This window comes from Salmo trutta, chromosome 19 (genome assembly GCF_901001165.1).
Source record: "Salmo trutta chromosome 19, fSalTru1.1, whole genome shotgun sequence".
Lineage (NCBI taxonomy): Eukaryota > Metazoa > Chordata > Actinopteri > Salmoniformes > Salmonidae > Salmo > Salmo trutta.
In genome coordinates, this window is record NC_042975.1 from 2,524,472 (window position 1) to 2,543,324 (window position 18,853).

Below are 18,853 nucleotides of genomic sequence, written 5' to 3' on the forward strand. Positions count from 1 at the left end.
ACAGGTGTGTGCCTTTCCAAATCGTGTCCAATCAATTGAATTTACCACAGGTGGACTCCAATCAAGTTGTAGAAACATCTCAAGGATGATCAATGGAAACAGAATTCACCTGAGCTCAATGTACAGTCTCATAGCAAAGGGTCTGAATACTTACATTAAAACTGTTAATTCCCCATGGATTGATGAGGAATTGAATAATTGTATGGTTGAGAGGGATGAGGCAAAAGGTATGGCAGTTAAGTCTGGCAGCCCAACTGACTGGCAAACGTACTGCAAATTAAGAAATCATGTGACTAAACGAAATAAAAAGAAAAAGAAAATACACTAAGAAACAAAGATACATTATATAAAGAATGATAGGTAAAAGCTTTGGGGCACCTTAAATGACATTTTTGGAAAAAAAGCCAACTCTGCTCCTTCATTCATTAAATCAGATGTCTCATTCATCACAAAACCCACTGATATTGCAAACTACTTTAATGACTTTTTTATTGGCAAGATTAGCAAACTTAGGGATGACATGACAGCAACAAACGCTGACACTACACATCCAAGTATAACTGACCAAATTATGAAAGACAAGAATTGTACTTTTGAATTCCGTAAAGTAAGTAAAGTAAAGTAAAAGTATTGTTGTCTATCAACAATGACAAGCCACCGGGGTTTGACAATCTGGATGGAAAATGACTGAGGATAATAGCAGATGATATTGCCACTCCTATTTGCCACATTTTCAATTGAAGCCTTCTAGAGAGTGTGTGCCCCCAGGCTTGGAGGGAAGCAGAAGTCATTCCACTACCCAAGAATAGTAAAACCCCCTTCAAATAGCCGACCAATCAGCCTGTTACCAACCCTTAGTAAACTTCTGGAAAAAATAGTGTTTGACCAGATACAATGCTATTTCACAGTAAACAAATTGAAAACAGAATTTCAGCATGCTTATAGGGAAGGACACTCAACAAGCACAGCAATTACACAAATGACTGATGATTGGCTGAGAGAAATTGATGATAAAGTGATTGTGGGGGCTGTTTTCTTAGACTTCAGTGCAGCTTTTGACATTATTGATCATAGTCTTCTGCTGGAAAAACGTATGTGTTATGACTTTACACCCCCTGCTATAATGTGGATAAAGAGTTACTTGTCTAACAGAACACAGATGGTGTTCTTTATCAAATATAACCCAGTTATAATCAGGAATTCCCCAGGGCAACTGTTTAGGCCCCTTGCTTTTAATTTTTTTTACTAACGACATGCCACTGCCTTCGAGTAATGCCAGAGTGTCTATGTATGCGGATGACTCAACACTATACACGTCAGCTACTACAGTGACTGAAATAACTGCAACACTTAACAAAGAGCTGCAGTTAGTTTCAGAGTGGGTGGCAAGGAATAAGTTAGCCCTAAATATTTCAAAAATAAAAAGCATTGTATTTGGAACAAAACATTCACTAAACCCTAAACCTAAACTAAATATTGTAATAAATAATTGAGCAAGTTGAGATGACTAAACTGCTTGGAGTAACCCTGGATTGTAAACTGTCACGGTCAAAACATACAGATGCAGTAGTAGCTAAAATGGAGAGAAGTCTGTCTATAATAAAGCCATGTTCTGCCTTCTTAACAACACTATCAAAAGGCAGGTCCTACAGGCCCTAGGCTACTGTTCAGTCGTGTGGTCAGGTGCCACAAAAAAAGGAAATAGGAAAATTGCAATTGTCTCAGAACAGGGCTGCACAGCTGACCCTTGGATGTACACAGAGAGCTAATATTAATAATATGCAAGTCAATCTCTCCAGGCTCAAAATGGAGGAAAGATTGACTTCATCACTAATTTTATTTATGAGAGGTATTGACATGTTGAATGCACCGAGCTGCCTGTTTAAACTACTGGCACACAGCTCAGACACCCATACATACCCCACAAGACATGCCACCAGAGGTCTGTCTAAACTACTGGCACACAGCTCAGACACCCATCCATACCCCACAAGACATGCCACCAGAGGTCTGTCTAAACTACTGGCACACAGCTCAGACACCCATCCATACCCCACAACACATGCCACCAGAGGTCTGTCTAAACTACTGGCACACAGCTCAGACACCCATGCATACCCCACAAGACATGTCACCAGAGGTCTGTTTAAACTACTGGCACACAGCTCAGACACCCATGCATACCCCACAAGACATGCCACCAGAGGTCTGTCTAAACTACTGACACACAGCTCGGACACCCATCCATACCCCACAAGACATGCCGCCAGAGGTCTGTTTAAACTACTGGCACACAGCTCAGACACCCATCCATACCCCACAAGACATGCCACCAGAGGTCTCTTCACAGTCCCCAAGTCCAGAACAGACTATGGGAGGAGCACAGTACTACATAGAGCCATGACTACATGGAACTCTATTCCACATTAAGTAACTGATGCAGCAGTAGAATCAGATAAAAAAACAGATAGAAATACACCTTATAGAACAGCGGGTACTGTGAAGCAACACAAACATTGGCACAGACATATGCATACACATGGATTTAGCATTGTAGATATGTGGTAGTGGTGGAGTAGGGGCCTGAGGCCACACAGTGTGTTGTGAAATCTGTGACTGTATTGTAATGTTTTTAAAATTGTATAAAACTGCCTTACTTTTGCTGGACCCCAGGAAGAGTAGCTGCTGCCTTGGCAGGAACTAATGGGGATCCATAATAAACCCCAGGAAGAGTAGCTGCTGCCTTGGCAGGAACTAATGGGGATCCATAATAAACCCCAGGAAGAGTAGCTGCTGCCTTAGCAGAAACTAATGGGGATCCATAATAAATACAAATAAGGTATTTCTTTTTTTGTTTGTTTATAAATTTGTAAAAATGTCTAAAAACCTGTATTCGCTTTATCATTATGGGGTATTGTGTGTAGATTGATGAGGAAATGTTTGTATTTTATCCATTTTAGAATAAGGCTGTAATGTAACAAAATGGGAAGGGGTTTGAATACTTTCCGAATGCACTCTATGTATTTTTTTAACCTTTATTTAAAGTCAGTTAAGAACATGTCCTTATTTTCAATGACGGCCTAGAAACAGCAGGGTTAACTGCCTTGTTCAGGGGCAGAATGACAGATTTGTACCTTGTCAGCTCGGGGATTCAATCTTCTAACCTTTCGGTTATTAGTCCGACGCTCTAACCACTAGGCTACCTAATGGACAGTTAAATAAAAATCAACTGAGAATGAATTAAACTGTGTTGTTCCTCTCCTCAGGGAAGTACAGGGGCCAGAGGCTGATAGAGGTGGGTACAGGGCCAACCATCCACACTTTGATCAGTGCCTGTGAGTACTATGATGAGATTGTGGTGTCGGATTACGTGGACAGCAACAGGAAGGAGATTGAGAAGTGGCTGAAAGCAGAGGAGGGATGCTTCGACTGGAACGCTCACCTCCAGTATGTCTGTGATCTGGAGAGGAAAAGGTACAGTAATCCTGTTATTTTTTACACTAACTTACTGGCACCTGGTTACCTGAAAGTTACTGTAAAAAAAAAAAAGTACAGTATGTTACCATACATTCCAAAGAAACTTACTGTAAAATGTACTGTATTTTTACAGTGCAGATAAGGGTTAGAAGTGAGCTTGTACGGTTTCAACTATGGTTAAAAAATGTTTTGTAAATGTAGGCATCCTTTTCACTTCATTTCTTTCTTGTAATTCTATTATCTATATTCTATTTACTTATAAATTTAAAAAACACACATTCTCCTTCTGTCTCTTTCTCTCACCAGAACCCCAGCGATCATCACAGACACTCTCCGTCAGAAGGTTAAACAGGTTCTGAAGTGCGACATCTGCCTGGAGAACCCGTTCCACCCTGTCACGGTTCCACCGGCGGACTGCATCCTTTCCTCGCTGTGCCTTGAAGCGGCGTGTAAGGACCGTGAGTCCTACCGCCGCTCGCTGTCCTCCATGGTGGACCTACTGAGGTCTGGAGGGGTCCTGGTCCTGATCGGGGACCTGGACGAGACCTTCTACACGGTGGGAGAGCAGAGGTTTGACTGTGTCAACCTGAGTGAGGAGTTCATCACTGAGACGCTGTCAAAGCTGGGGCTGTCTGTGGAGGAGTTCACTCTGCAGCAGGCTGAGGACCGGGACAGCAACCACAAGTGTGACTACGCGGCCTCTTTCCATCTCATCGCCATCAAACACTGATCACCGCTTGTATGTTTATGTAAGAACTATGATCAGTGTTTTTGTTCTATGTACTACAATGTGGTTGTGTTTTGGAATGGATTATTATTAATATAATTATTATTATTATCTCTCATTTCTTTCCAAACCTAATTTATCCGGGACAGGGAGAGATAGAAACGGACACATGCAACAGAGGATGTCAGGCAGGAACTTCACAGGAAGATAGGCCAGGACTAATACAACAGGGACAGGAACTAGGCCAGGACTAATGGGACAGGAAGATAGGCCAGGACTAATACAACAGGGACAGGAAGATAGGCCAGGACTAATGGGACAGGAAGATAGGCCAGGACTAATACAACAGGGACAGGAAGATAGGCCAGGACTAATGGGACAGGAAGATAGGCCAGGACTAATGGGACAGGGACAGGAAGATAGGCCAGGACTAATACAACAGGGACAGGAAGCTAGGCCAGGACTAATGGGACAGGAAGATAGGCCAGGACTAATACAACAGGGACAGGAAGATAGGCCAGGACTAATGGGACAGGAAGATAGGCCAGGACTAATGGGACAGGGACAGGAAGATAGGCCAGGACTAATACAACAGGGACAGGAAGATAGGCCAGGACTAATGGGACAGGAAGATAGGCCAGGACTAATACAACAGGGACAGGAAGATAGGCCAGGACTAATGGGACAGGAAGATAGGCCAGGACTAATGAATCAGGGTGTCAGGAAGGCAGGCACATTATTATTCTGCATCCCAAATGGCCTCTGGTCAAAATTAGTGAACTACATATAGGGAATAGGCTGCCATTTGGGACACAGACTCACTGCCTGCCACACTCAGTCCCTAATGTTCCTTTTCCTGTCAGACATAAATGTCTGGTATACGACCACAGACGTCACTTTGAATAAAACAAATCAGGAGGGATCATGTGACGGTGGAGGGAACACTATGATTTATTTCACTCCTGCTATTTGTGTTCTCCAGATTAAAAATAGCAGGCTCTCTTTGTTTATCCACCGGTGTGTGTTGTGTTTTTCTCTCTCTCTCTCTCTCTCTCTCTCTCTCTCTCTCCCCCCCCCCCAGATCAGCACTCCTACACTGAGACAGGAGCCGTGTCCAAATAACCGTCCTAAATAGTAGATGCCAGGATGTTGTGCTTATTTACCCCACAGGTTGAATGTGACAGTCTGTCTATAACCAGCCTGAGTAGGTCTATAACCAGCCTGAGTAGGTCTATAACCAGCCTGAGGAGGTCTATAACCAGCCTGAGGAGGTCTATAACCAGCCTGAGGAGGTCTATAACCAGCCTGAGGAGGTCTATAACCAGCCTGAGGAGGTCTATAACCAGCCTGAGTAGGTGTATATCTCCATTAGGTGGAATCGTGTTACTTTACTGTTCAGCTCAATTGCCTGATATTTTTTTCATTCAGTTTGGATCCTTTCACTAAGATTACCATGAAGGCCTAATTCACCTGAAGCTCAAATTCTACATGTAATCTTCTGTGTTTATAACAGACAAATACATACAGACATAAGCTGCCTACCAATATATTTCCGTCAACACACATCATGATATTTTCCCAAACCAATTAACAAACTACAAACTCTAATGTTAAGCCAAACCCAATTGGAGGCATCAGGGACAGGAAGTTAGGCCAGGGCTAATGCAACAGCGTATCAGGAAGGCGGGCACAATAACTCAGCAACATTATTGGCTGCATCCCAAATGGGCTTTGGTCAAAAGTAGTGAACTACATATAGGGGAAGAGGCTGCCATTTGGGACACAGCCTCACAGCCTGTGTCACATCCTGGCCAGTATAAGGGTTAATTAGTATTGTAGTTTGGTCAGGACGTGGCAGAGTATTTGTTTTATGTGGTTCAGGGTGGTGTGTTTGTTAAAAGGGTGTTTGAATAAGTATTCCGGGGTTTTTGGGCACTGTTTGGTTTTCATATATTTCTATGTTTAGTCTAGTGTGTGTGGTTCTATGTTGAGTTAATTGGGGTTGGACTTCCAATTGAAGGCAGCTGTTTGGTGTTGCCTTTGATTGGAAGTCCTATATTAGTTGGGTGTGTTTGTCTTGTATTTGGTGGGAGATTGTTCTGTGTTTAGCCTTGTGCCTTACCAGACTGGTTTTTGTCGATCGTATTTCTGTTTGTTATTTTGGTGTTCATTTTGATAGTTAATAAAAGTCAAGATGAGCCTGCACATACCTGCTGCGTTTTGGTCCTCCTTCACCGACGACAACCGGGACAGCCTGCCACACTCAGTCCCTAACGGTCCGTCTCCTCTCAGACATAAATGTCTGGTATACGACCACAGACGCCACTTTGAATAAAACAAATCAGGAAGGTCATGTGACGGTGGAGGGAACCCTCCACTTTCTCCTCTTCCTCCTCTTGGCCTGTGTTCTCTGGTTAATGGAGGGTGCAAACAGTGATCTCTCTTTGTTTCCCCACCAGTTCTGTCTCTCTCCCTCCTCTTGGCCTGTGTTCTCTGGTTAATGGAGGGTGCAAACAGTGGTCTCTCTTTGTTTCCCCACCAGTTCTGTCTCTCTCCCTCCTCTTGGCCTGTGTTCTCTGGTTAATGGAGGGTGCAAACAGTGGTCTCTCTTTGTTTCCCCACCAGTTCTGTCTCTCTTCCTCCATTTCTCTTTATTGATCTCTCTCTCCCTCGTTCCACCTGTCTTTACAGGAAGAGGAACAGGGAAGCTAATGATCCAGGCCTGTTACTCAGGAGATATTTAGAAACAAGGCGTTATCAAGATAGGAAAAACACATGGTCTGTTTCTCTGTCTACTGAATTTTGTAGTCTATTGTTTTGTTAAAATACTTTTAAACTGCATCCTTCCGGTGTTGTATTTTAAATCATAATAAATATGATTTTGTGGAACTGATCCTAGACCACCACTCCTACCCTGAGACCTGATCCTAGATCACCAGTCCTACCCTGAGACCTGATCCTAGACCACCACTCCTACACTGAGACCTGATCCTAGACCAGCACTCCAACACTGAGACCTGATCCTAGACCACCACTCCTACACTGACTCACAGTGAACATAGGCCCTGATCTAAAATAGAGGCCTGTGGTGGGGGGAGTCAACACGGTGGGAACTACATATAGCAAGCTGCAGAGTGGTTGATACAGGAAGTAGCCTTGTCCCAGCCAGAACGGCCTATAGAGTAGGAGCCTACTTCTGTTTATGAGGCAGCCTATCTCCTCTTTCTGTAGTGAGACAGGACGCTCCTACTGATCTCTCTTTACATTAGTCTGATTAGGAACCCTCCCCCCCTCCCTTTATATTACAGTGTGTAGTGTATTTGGTTGAGAAGATATGCAGTACCGTTAAAATCCATCAGAGGGCAGCAGAGATGTTCAGTTCATCACAATCCAGTGTATTCAGAGGGAACAGAATAGAACAACCACTTTCCTCCCCAACACTGACAAACCCTCCATAGTTCCCTCTTACGCCCCAAAACCAGACTTAAAATAATGGCATAACAACATTTTCGTGGCTAGAATGAGAATAGCAATATATTACAGTTTCATAAATATATTCCAAAAAGATCTGCATTGTAAGGTACAGTATGTATGCTTGCTTGGGACAACATTTGTGTCTAGAGAAAGCTGATAGACAAGGAAACCTCAGATAGATGGGAACAGACAGCTTTTCTTGAACAAACATAATCATTTATAAAACAAGTGCTATAACACTGCTCTCTGAAAGCATGCTGAATAAGTTTGCATGTGTAGTACAGACTCAAAACACCCGTAGTCCTCTTTAGAAAGCATTGCCAACAAGGGGTTTGCCACCAAGTACTAAGTCATGTTTTGCAGAGGGGTCAAATACTTATTTCCCTCATTTAAATGCAAATCAATTTATAACATTTTTGACATGCGTTTTTCAGGATTTTTTGTTGTTGTTATTCTGTCTCTCACTGTTCAAATAAACCTACCATTAAAATTATAGACCGATCATTTCTTTGTAAGTGGGCAAACGTACAAAATCAGCAGGGGATCAAATACTTTTTTCCCTCACTGTAGTTCCAGTCAAATGTAATACTGTCAATACGAAAGTGGTCCAATGAAGCGGATGCTAAGCTACAGGACTGGTTTGGTTCACTAGCACAGACTGGAATATGTTCTGAGATTCATCTGATGGTATTGAGGAGTTTACCACATCAGTAACCGGATTCATTAATAAGTGCATTGAGGACATCGTCCCCACAGTGACTGCACCTACATATCCCAACCAGATGCCATAGATTACAGGCAACATCTGCACTGAGCTAAAGGATAGAGCTGTCGCTTTCAAGGAGCAGGACTCTAATCCGGAAGCTTTTAAGAGATCTAGCTACACACTCCGTTGAATCATCAAACAGGCAAAGCGTCAATACAGGACTAAGATCGAATCCTACTACACCGGCTCTGACGCTGGTTGGATGTGGTAGGGCTTGCAAACTATCATGGGTTACAAAATGGAACGAGCTGCCTAGTGACGCCTACCAGAGCTAAATGCCTTCTGTGAGCCCTTCGAGGCTAGCAACAATATTTTTTGAACCATGCGTGAGCCCCAGTTGTTCCAAGATGACTGTGTTAACACATGTCCTTGCTTGGAAAATGGCTGTGTGATTTATTTTTGTCTATGTACTCTCCTAACATAATCTAATGTTTTGCTTTCGCTGTAAAGCCTTTTTGAAATCGGACAATGTGGTTACATCAAGGAGAAGTGTATCTTTAAAATGGTGTAAAATAGTTGTATGTTTGAGAAAGTTGAATTATGACATTTTGTTGTTTTTGAATTTGCCGCCCTGATATTTCACAGGCTGTGTCCCGCGTAGCCCATAGAGGTTAACATGCATCGACGGGGAGCAGGTTGAGAGCTTCAGGTTCCTCTGTGTCCACATCGCTAAGGACCTATCATGGTCCACACACATCAAATCAAATCAAATCAAATTTATTTATATAGCCCTTCGTATATCAGCTGAAATCTCAAAGTGCTGTACAGAAACCCAGCCTAAAACCCCAAACAGCAAGCAATGCATGTGAAAGAGGCACGGTGGCTAGGAAAAACTCCCTAGGAAAAACTCCCTAGAAAGGCCAAAAACCTAGGAAGAAACCTAGAGAGGAACCAGGCTATGAGGGGTGGCCAGTCCTCTTCTGGCTGTGCCGGGTGGAGATTATAACAGAACATGGTCAAGATGTTAAAATGTTCATAAATGACCAGCATGGTCAAATAATAATAATCATTGTAGTTGTCGAGGGTGCAACAAGCACGTCCGGTGAACAGGTCAGGGTTCCGTAGCCACAGGCAGAACAGTTGAAACTGGAGCAGCAGCATGGCCAGGTGGACTGGGGACAGCAAGGAGTCATTATGCCAGGTAGTCCCGAGGCATGGTCCTAGGGCTCAGGTCCTCCGAGAGAAAGAAAGAAAGAGAAAAAGAGAGAATTAGAGAGAGCATATTTAAATTCACACAGGACACCGGATAAGACAAGAGAATACTCCAGATGAAACAGACTGACCCTAGCCCCCCGGCACATAAACTACTGCAGCATAAATACTGGAGGCTGAGACAGGAGGGATCAGAAGACACTGTGGCCCCATCCGATGATATCCCTGGACAGGGCCAAACAGGCAGGATATAACCCCACTCACTTTGCCAAAGCACAGCCCCCACACCACTAGAGGGATGTCTACAACCACCAACTTACCATCCTGAGACAAGGCCGAGTATAGCCCACAAAATCTCCGCCATGGCACAACCCAAGGGGGGGGCGCCAACCCAGACAGGAAGACCACGTCAGTGACTCAACACACTCAAGTGACGCACCCCTCCCATGGACGGCATGGAAGAACACCAGTAAGTCAGTGACTCAGCCCCTGTAATAGGGTTAGAGGCAGAGAATCCCAGTGGAAAGAGGGGAACCGGCAAGGCAGAGACAGCAAAGGCGGTTCGTTGCTCCTGCCTTTCCGTTCACCTTCACACTCCTGGGCCAGACTATACTTAATCATAGGACCTACTGAAGTGATAAGTCTTCAGTAAAGACTTAAAGGTTGAGACTGAGTCTGCGTCTCTCACATGGGTAGGCAGACCATTCCATAAAAATGGAGCTCTATAGGAGAAAGCCCTACCTCCAGCCGTTTGCTTAGAAATTCTAGGGACAATTAGGAGGCCTGCGTCTTGTGACCATAGCGTACGTGTAGGTATGTAAGGCAGGACCAAATCGGAAAGATAGGTAGGAGCAAGCCCATGTAATGCTTTGTAGGTTAGCAGTAAAACCTTGAAATCAGCCCTTGCCTTAACAGGAAGCCAGTGTAGGGCTATATCAACACAAATGTGAAATAGGGCAAAACCTCTTCCCTCTGCACCATTGAGAGCATCTTGACTGGCTTCATCACCCCTTGATATGGCAACTGATCTGCATCCGACCGCAAAGCGCTGCAGAGGGTAGTGCGTACGGCCCAGTGCATTATGGGACAGAGCTCCCTGCCATCCTGGGCCTCTGTACCAGGCGGTGTAAGAGGAAGGCCCTAAAATTGGTCAAAGACGCCAGCCACCCAAATCATAGTCTGTTCTCTCTGCTACCGCACGGCAAGCGGTACCGGAGCACAAAGTCTGGGACCAAAAGGCTCCTGAACAGCTTCTACCCCCATCAGACTGATGAACAGTTCATCAAACGGCTACCTGGACTTGTTCCACATTATGTTACATTACAGCCTTATTCTAAAATGAATGAAACTGTTTTTTTCCCCCTCATCAATCTACATACAATAGCCCGTTATGACAAGGCAAAACAGGTTTTTAGAAGCTGTATTTGGCGATTTTATCCCATTATTCTCTACAGATCCTCTCAAGCTCTGCAGGTTGGATGGGGAGCGTCGCTGCACAACTATTTTCAGGTCTCTCCAGAGATGTTCGATCGGGTTCAAGTCCGGACTCTGGCTTGTCCCGAAGCCACTCCTGTGTTATCTTGGCTGTGAGCTTAGGGTCGTTGTCCTGTTGGAAGGTGAACCTTCGCCACAGTTTGAGGTCCTGAGCGCTCTGGAGCAGATTTTCATCAAGTATCTTTCTGTATTTTGCTCCGTTCATCTTTCCCTCGATCCTGACTAGTCTCACAGTCCCTGCCTCTGAAAAACATCCCCACAGCATTTTGTTTCATGATGCTGCCACCATCGTGCTTCACCGTAGGGATGGTGTCAGGTTTCCTCCAGATATGATGCTTGGCATTCTGGCTAAAGAGTTCAATCTTGGTTTCATCAGACCAGAGAATCTTGTTTCTCATGGTCTGAGAGTCCTTTACTTGCCTTTTGGCAAACTCCAAGCGGGCTGTCATGTACCTTTACTGAGGAGTGGCTTCTGTCTGGCCACTCTACCATAAAGGCCTGATTGGTGGAGTGCTGCAGAGATGGTTGTCCTTCTGGAAGGTTCTCCCATCTCCACAGAGGAACTCTGGAGCTCTGTCAGAGTGACCATCCCTCTGACAGGCGGACAGCTCTAGGAAGAGTCTTAGTGGCTCCAAACTATATGTCACTGCCTTTGGGTCCTTCCCCAGGCGTTATTAATTCTGTTTCTTCACTGTGCCTTGTTCGTGTTACTTGTTTTGGTCATTTGTTTATTTAATTAATAATCACTCTCTGAATTTGCTTTCTGATGTAACAAAATGTGGAAAAAGTCAAGGGGTCTGAATACTTTGTAAAGCCTCATTATTCTTATTTTATTTTAGTCCAAAAACAACTTTATATCGAAAGAGTGCCTTTGGGTTGACGGCCTGCACATGCGCAGTTCGTCGCGAGTTTAGCTGTCCAATAGCGTCAAGCGTGATCACGGATTTCTATTGGTTAAGCAGTTTTAGCCTGTCTTCATATTGTACTGTCTTTAGTAAATTCACGGACGTTTGTTATTTACATTCTCAATGGCATCTTCTAAACCCACCGACGGTGAGTTATTTGACAATACACATCTATTAGAATACTTCTCACAATCTGGCCATATGTTTTTGGATATTTGTTGGACTATTCCATTCGTCCATTCCTATTCCACAGACGATAAGACTAGATGCGCCTAAAGCATAAAGCACTTGGTCTACGCCCTAAAACGATGGTCTGAATTGTTAGGTCGTTTACAGTTCAACACAGTTAAGCCTTATATGCTCTATACGCAGACTAAAACATCACTTTTGAATACAAATTCGATCGATCCAGTTTTGTTACGTTTTGATATGAAAGTGAAAGTAAGCCACGTAACACTTTCGTTACTTTTTGTTTTAATTAAAAATAGAATTAAATATGCTGTGTTTGTGGTGATACATTTGGCCTGAGGTCGAGTATTCATAATCCCTTGCATTTACCAGTGTTTTAAATGAGTGCAAACAGTAGCAACACGTTGGTAGGCCAGACTGGCATTGTTCTGAGCCCCGGGTGAAGATGGAGTGTGAACGAGCCTTTTCATATTTCCCACTTGTCAACTTTGGCTCATTCATGAACGGCAATTATTAAAAATTCACCCTCTAGAATAACATGACATTAACTAGCTAAATATTTGTTTTCAGATAATATCATTATCAATTTTCTCATGTGTAATAGTATTAAATTATTATTATGGATTCTTTTTTTCATTAGAATTATTTTCTCTTTTGCAGAAGATTCTCTGCTGAAAGGGGGACAGAAAAGGTCCGGCGTTGGTGGTGGATGTACCAATTGTAAGAATTACCCATCTATTTTTGCAGGAAATATTCGTTTTTTTCCAAAAACCTATATCAGTTGTAGAAACAAATCCATATTCATGTAACAATTACAATAATATTAATGAATGTGTTAATTTCTCACTATTTCATTTTATTCTATTTTAATATAGTTTAATTTGTTAACCTTCCAACACAGCGGTATTATGAATGTATAACTGATAACTACTAATTTTAACAAAACAAAGTACTATAAGGTTGTACAATGCACTTTATAAAACAAGTTGTTTGGATCCTGGATGGTGATTGGTTGATAGCAGGGAGTTCAAATCAAATGTTATTTGTGACATGCGCCGAATACGACCTCACAGTGAAATGCTGAATACAACAGGTGTAGTAGACCTCACAGTGAAATGCTGAATACAACAGGTGTAGTAGACCTCACAGTGAAATGCTGAATACAACAGGTGTAGTAGACCTCACAGTGAAATGCTGAATACAACAGGTGTAGATCTCACAGTGAAATGCTGAATACAACAGGTGTAGTAGATCTCACAGTGAAATGCTGAATACAACAGGTGTAGTAGACCTCACAGTGAAATGCTGAATACAACAGGTGTAGACCTCACAGTGAAATGCTGAATACAACAGGTGTAGTACACCTCACAGTGAAATGCTGAATACAACAGGTGTAGTAGATATCACAGTGACATGCTGAATACAACAGGTGTAGTAGACCTCACAGTGAAATGCTAATACAACAGGTGTAGTAGACCTCACAGTGAAATGCTGAATACAACAGGTGTAGTAGACCTCACAGTGAAATGCTGAATACAACAGGTGTAGTAGACCTCACAGTGAAATGCTGAATACAACAGGTGTAGTAGACCTCACAGTGAAATGCTGAATACAACAGGTGTAGACCTCACAGTGATATGCTGAATACAACAGGTGTAGACCTCACAGTGACATGCTGAATACAACAGGTGTATTAGACCTCACAGTGACATGCTGAATACAACAGGTGTATTAGACCTCACAGTGAAATGCTGAATACAACAGGTGTAGTAGACCTCACAGTGAAATGCTGAATACAACAGGTGTAGTAGACCTCACAGTGAAATGTCTAATACAACAGGTGTAGTAGACCTTACAGTGAAATGCTGAATACAACAGGTGTAGTAGACCTTACAGTGAAATGCTGAATACAACAGGTGTAGTAGACCTCACAGTGAAATGCTGATTACAACAGGTGTAGTAGACCTCACAGTGACATGCTGAATACAACAGGTGTAGTAGACCTCACAGTGAAATGCTGAATACAACAGGTGTAGTAGACCTTACAGTGAAATGCTGAATACAACAGGTGTAGTAGACCTCACAGTGAAATGCTGAATACAACAGGTGTAGTAGACCTCACAGTGAAATGCTGAATACAACAGGTGTAGTAGACCTTACAGTGAAATGCTGAATACAACAGGTGTAGTAGACCTCACAGCGAAATGCTGAATAAAACAGGTGTAGTAGACCTCACAGCGAAATGCTGAATACAACAGGTGTAGTAGACCTTACAGTGAAATGCTGAATACAACAGGTGTAGTAGACCTTACAGTGAAATGCTGAATACAACAGGTGTAGTAGACCTCACAGTGAAATGCTGAATACAACAGGTGTAGTAAACCTCACAGTGAAATGTCCAATACAACAGGTGTAGTAGACCTCACAGTGACATGCTGAATACAACAGGTGTATTAGACCTCACAGTGACATGCTGAATACAACAGGTGTATTAGACCTCACAGTGAAATGCTGAATACAACAGGTGTAGTAGACCTTACAGTGAAATGCTGATTACAACAGGTGTAGTAGACCTTACAGTGAAATGCTGAATACAACAGGTGTAGTAGACCTTACAGTGAAATGCTGAATACAACAGGTGTAGTAGACATTACAGTGAAATGCTGAATACAACAGGTGTAGTAGACCTCACAGTGAAATGCTGAATACAACAGGTGTAGTAGACCTCACAGTGAAATGCTGAATACAACAGGTGTAGTAGACCTTACAGCGAAATGCTGAATACAACAGGTGTAGTAGACCTCACAGTGAAATGCTGAATACAACAGGTGTAGACCTCACAGTGAAATGTCCAATACAACAGGTGTAGTAGACCTCACAGTGAAATGCTGAATACAACAGGTGTAGTAGACATTACAGTGAAATGCTGAATACAACAGGTGTAGTAGACCTTACAGTGAAATGCTGAATACAACAGGTGTAGTAGACCTTACAGTGAAATGCTGAATACAACAGGTGTAGTAGACCTCACAGTGAAATGCTGAATACAACAGGTGTAGTAGACCTCACAGTGAAATGCTGAATACAACAGGTGTATTAGACCTCACAGTGAAATGCTGAATACAACAGGTGTAGTAGACCTCACAGTGAAATGCTGAATACAACAGGTGTAGTAGACCTCACAGTGAAATGCTGAATACAACAGGTGTAGTAGACCTCACAGTGAAATGCTGAATACAACAGGTGTAGTAGACCTCACAGTGAAATGCTGAATACAACAGGTGTAGACCTCACAGTGAAATGCTGAATACAACAGGTGTAGTAGACCTTACAGTGAAATGCTGAATACAACAGGTGTAGTAGACCTTACAGTGAAATGCTGAATACAACAGGTGTAGTAGACCTCACAGTGAAATGCTGAATACAACAGGTGTAGTAGACCTCACAGTGAAATGCTGAATACAACAGGTGTAGTAGACCTCACAGTGAAATGCTGAATACAACAGGTGTATTAGACCTTACAGTGAAATGCTGAATACAACAGGTGTAGTAGACCTCACAGTGAAATGCTGAATACAACAGGTGTAGTAGACCTTACAGTGAAATACTGAATACAACAGGTGTAGTAGACCTCACAGTGAAATGCTGAATACAACAGGTGTAGTAGACCTCACAGTGAAATGCTGAATACAACAGGTGTAGTAGACCTTACAGTGAAATGCTGAATACAACAGGTGTAGTAGACCTCACAGTGAAATGCTGAATACAACAGGTGTAGTAGACCTCACAGTGAAATGTCCAATACAACAGGTGTAGTAGACCTCACAGTGAAATGCTGAATACAACAGGTGTAGTAGACCTCACAGTGAAATGCTGAATACAACAGGTGTAGTAGACCTCACAGTGAAATGCTGAATACAACAGGTGTATTAGACCTCACAGTGAAATGCTGAATACAACAGGTGTAGACCTCACAGTGAAATGTCTAATACAACAGGTGTAGTAGACCTCACAGTGACATGCTGAATACAACAGGTGTAGTAGATCTCACAGTGAAATGCTGAATACAACAGGTGTAGTAGACCTCACAGTGAAATGCTGAATACAACAGGTGTAGTAGACCTTACAGTGAAATGCTGAATACAACAGGTGTAGACCTTACAGTGAAATGCTGAATACAACAGGTGTAGTAGACCTCACAGTGAAATGCTGAATACAACAGGTGTAGTAGACCTCACAGTGAAATGCTGAATACAACAGGTGTAGTAGACCTCACAGTGAAATGCTGAATACAACAGGTGTAGTAGACCTCACAGTGAAATGCTGAATACAACAGGTGTAGTAGACCTTACAGTGAAATGCTGAATACAACAGGTGTAGACCTCACAGTGAAATGCTGAATACAACAGGTGTAGTAGACCTCACAGTGAAATGCTGAATACAACAGGTGTAGTAGACCTCACAGTGACATGCTGAATACAACAGGTGTAGTAGACCTCACAGTGAAATGCTGAATACAACAGGTGTAGTAGACCTTACAGTGAAATGCTGAATACAACAGGTGTAGTAGACATTACAGTGAAATGCTAAATACAACAGGTGTAGACCTCACAGTGAAGTGCTGAATACAACAGGTGTAGTAGACCTCAGTGAAATGCTGAATACAACAGGTGTAGTAGACCTCACAGTGAAATGCTAAATACAACAGGTGTAGACGGGGGGGGGGGGGGGGGGGGGGGGGGCAGTGCAAATTGTCCGGGTAGCCATTTGATTAGCTGTTCAGGAGTCTTATGGCTTGGGGGGGTAGAAGCTGTTTAGAAGCCTCTTGGACCTAGACTTGGCGCTCCGGTTCCTCTTGCCGTACACCACAGTCCCCGGGTAATGCCTGTGAACAGTTTTATTTGAATTGTCCCGGTATGAATTACTTCGCTCCGTGTCGGGCCATAGAACAGCCCTTAGTTGGGAGTTATTCACACGATAATCCCCAGGTTCTCATTGCTTAACTGTGAATTTATACGCAGAATATTGTCCTAGTGGAATTAGCCTAACGGTGCTGGGAAAAGCTCCTAATACACAATGTTTTAATTTAACTTTTTTTTTTCCTCACAATTAGTAGATGAGGGTCAGCCACTTCGGAGAACATGGAGCTCAGAACTTCCTCCCAACAGTGAGTAAACCAACTGTGAACTACAGTAAATGGATCATTAATATGTGGCTCAGTTGTTGGATCAATTTATGCTTTCAATACCACTGTGTGTCCATTCACTTACTCAAGGAGTTGTGTGAGGCGTATGTTTTTTTTGCATTTTAGTCATTTAGCAGACACTCTTATCCAGAGCGACTTACAGTAGTGAATGCATACATTTCATAAATTTTTTTCTCCGCACTGGTCCCCCGTGGGAATCGAACCCACAACCCTGGTGTTGCAAACACCATGCTCTACCAACTAAGCCACACGGGACCACTGTATTTGACTCTACTCCTTTTTTTTTGTTGTTCTCTCCTAGTGACCAGAATAGTTCTGGTGGGGAAGACTGGTGCTGGGAAGAGTTCTTCAGCCAACACCATTCTGGGGACAGATGCCTTCAGATCAGCTGGTCGTATGTCATCTGTCACCAAAGAGTGTTCTAAAGAGACAGGAGAGGTGGGAGATAGACAGGTCACCGTAGTCGATACACCTGGTCTATTAGACACAAATCTGGCTGAATTGACAGTGAAGAGAGAGATAGCTAAATGTGTTAACATGTCAGCGCCTGGTCCACATGCCATCGTACTTGTTATTAAAGTAGGTCCCATCACCAGGGAGGAAATGAGCACAGTACAGAAAGTTGAGGAAATATTTGGGAAAGATGCAGAGAAGCACACCATGATCCTTTTTACCTGTGCTGAAGGAGGGATTGAGAAAATGTTGGAAGAGGCAAATGCGGAATTCAGGAAAATTCTGCGGAGGTTAGGGAATAGATACCATGTTTTCAACAATATGGAAAAAAGTGACCGTACCCAAGTGTTGGAACTTTTTGACAAGATAGATGAAATGATTAAGACAAATCAGGGTAGCTACTACACAAATTACACATATCAACAGGTAAACGAAATGCTTGCGGATAGGGAAAGGAAGGTCAGGGATATCTTTGAGAAGAAAATGCAGGAAAAGGAGGCATCATTACTAACTAAATACAAGGAAGCTCTGAGTTCACTGCTGATTGAAAATCTAACTCTTGAGGAGACGGTCCTGGAGAAGGAAAACAGAATCAGAGAGCTGAAGAGAAAGCTGAGTATCAATAGAGACAGGGACTTGAAAGAGACAAAGCGTTACTTTGCTGCTTTACAAAAAGATGCACGACAGCTTATTGAACAGATCCCAGATTTTGAGAATTTAGAGGGTTCCATTAAGCAATATGCATAGAAGTTGCCTAATCTGTATACTAATGGATTGGTTGATTTTAGTATTTAGCATTTGGATCCCCAACTAGCCGCTGCCAGAAATACATAATATATATAACTATGGCCGTTACGGTGACTAGGCGGTCACGGTTAATGGCCGCAGTCAAATTCCACATGACCGTTTACATTTGAGTCATTTAGCAGACACTCTTATCCAGAGTGACTTACAGTAGCGAATACATACATTTCATTTCATGCATTTATTTTTTATTTTTTTTGTACTGG

General features: G+C 42.8%; 2 protein-coding genes across 3 annotated transcripts in view; both read left to right on the plus strand.

The window, feature by feature from the left end:
• Positions 1-5,218, plus strand: part of zgc:64002 (nicotinamide N-methyltransferase) — an 8,624-nt gene extending 3,406 nt beyond the window's left edge. Inside the window, exons 3-4 of the mRNA XM_029699414.1 lie at positions 3,267-3,474; positions 3,784-5,218. Coding sequence (XP_029555274.1) covers positions 3,267-3,474; positions 3,784-4,207 — 632 coding nt within the window. The 3' untranslated portion in view covers positions 4,208-5,218. The remainder of the gene's footprint in view (positions 1-3,266; positions 3,475-3,783) is intronic.
• Positions 5,219-12,011: 6,793 nt separating this feature from the next.
• Positions 12,012-18,799, plus strand: LOC115153816 (GTPase IMAP family member 7). 2 transcript variants are annotated; one of them, XM_029699416.1, is made up of 4 exons: positions 12,012-12,143; positions 12,845-12,904; positions 17,301-17,351; positions 17,692-18,799. In XM_029699416.1, the coding sequence occupies exons 1-4, from the start codon at positions 12,119-12,121 to the stop codon at positions 18,588-18,590; spliced, it is 1,035 nt and encodes a 344-aa protein (XP_029555276.1). In that variant the 5' UTR covers positions 12,012-12,118; the 3' UTR covers positions 18,591-18,799. The 2 variants fall into 2 exon arrangements, with proteins under 2 accessions (XP_029555276.1, XP_029555275.1); XM_029699415.1 differs by having other exon boundaries at positions 12,013-12,143; positions 17,298-17,351.
• The last annotated feature ends 54 nt before the right edge of the window (positions 18,800-18,853 follow it).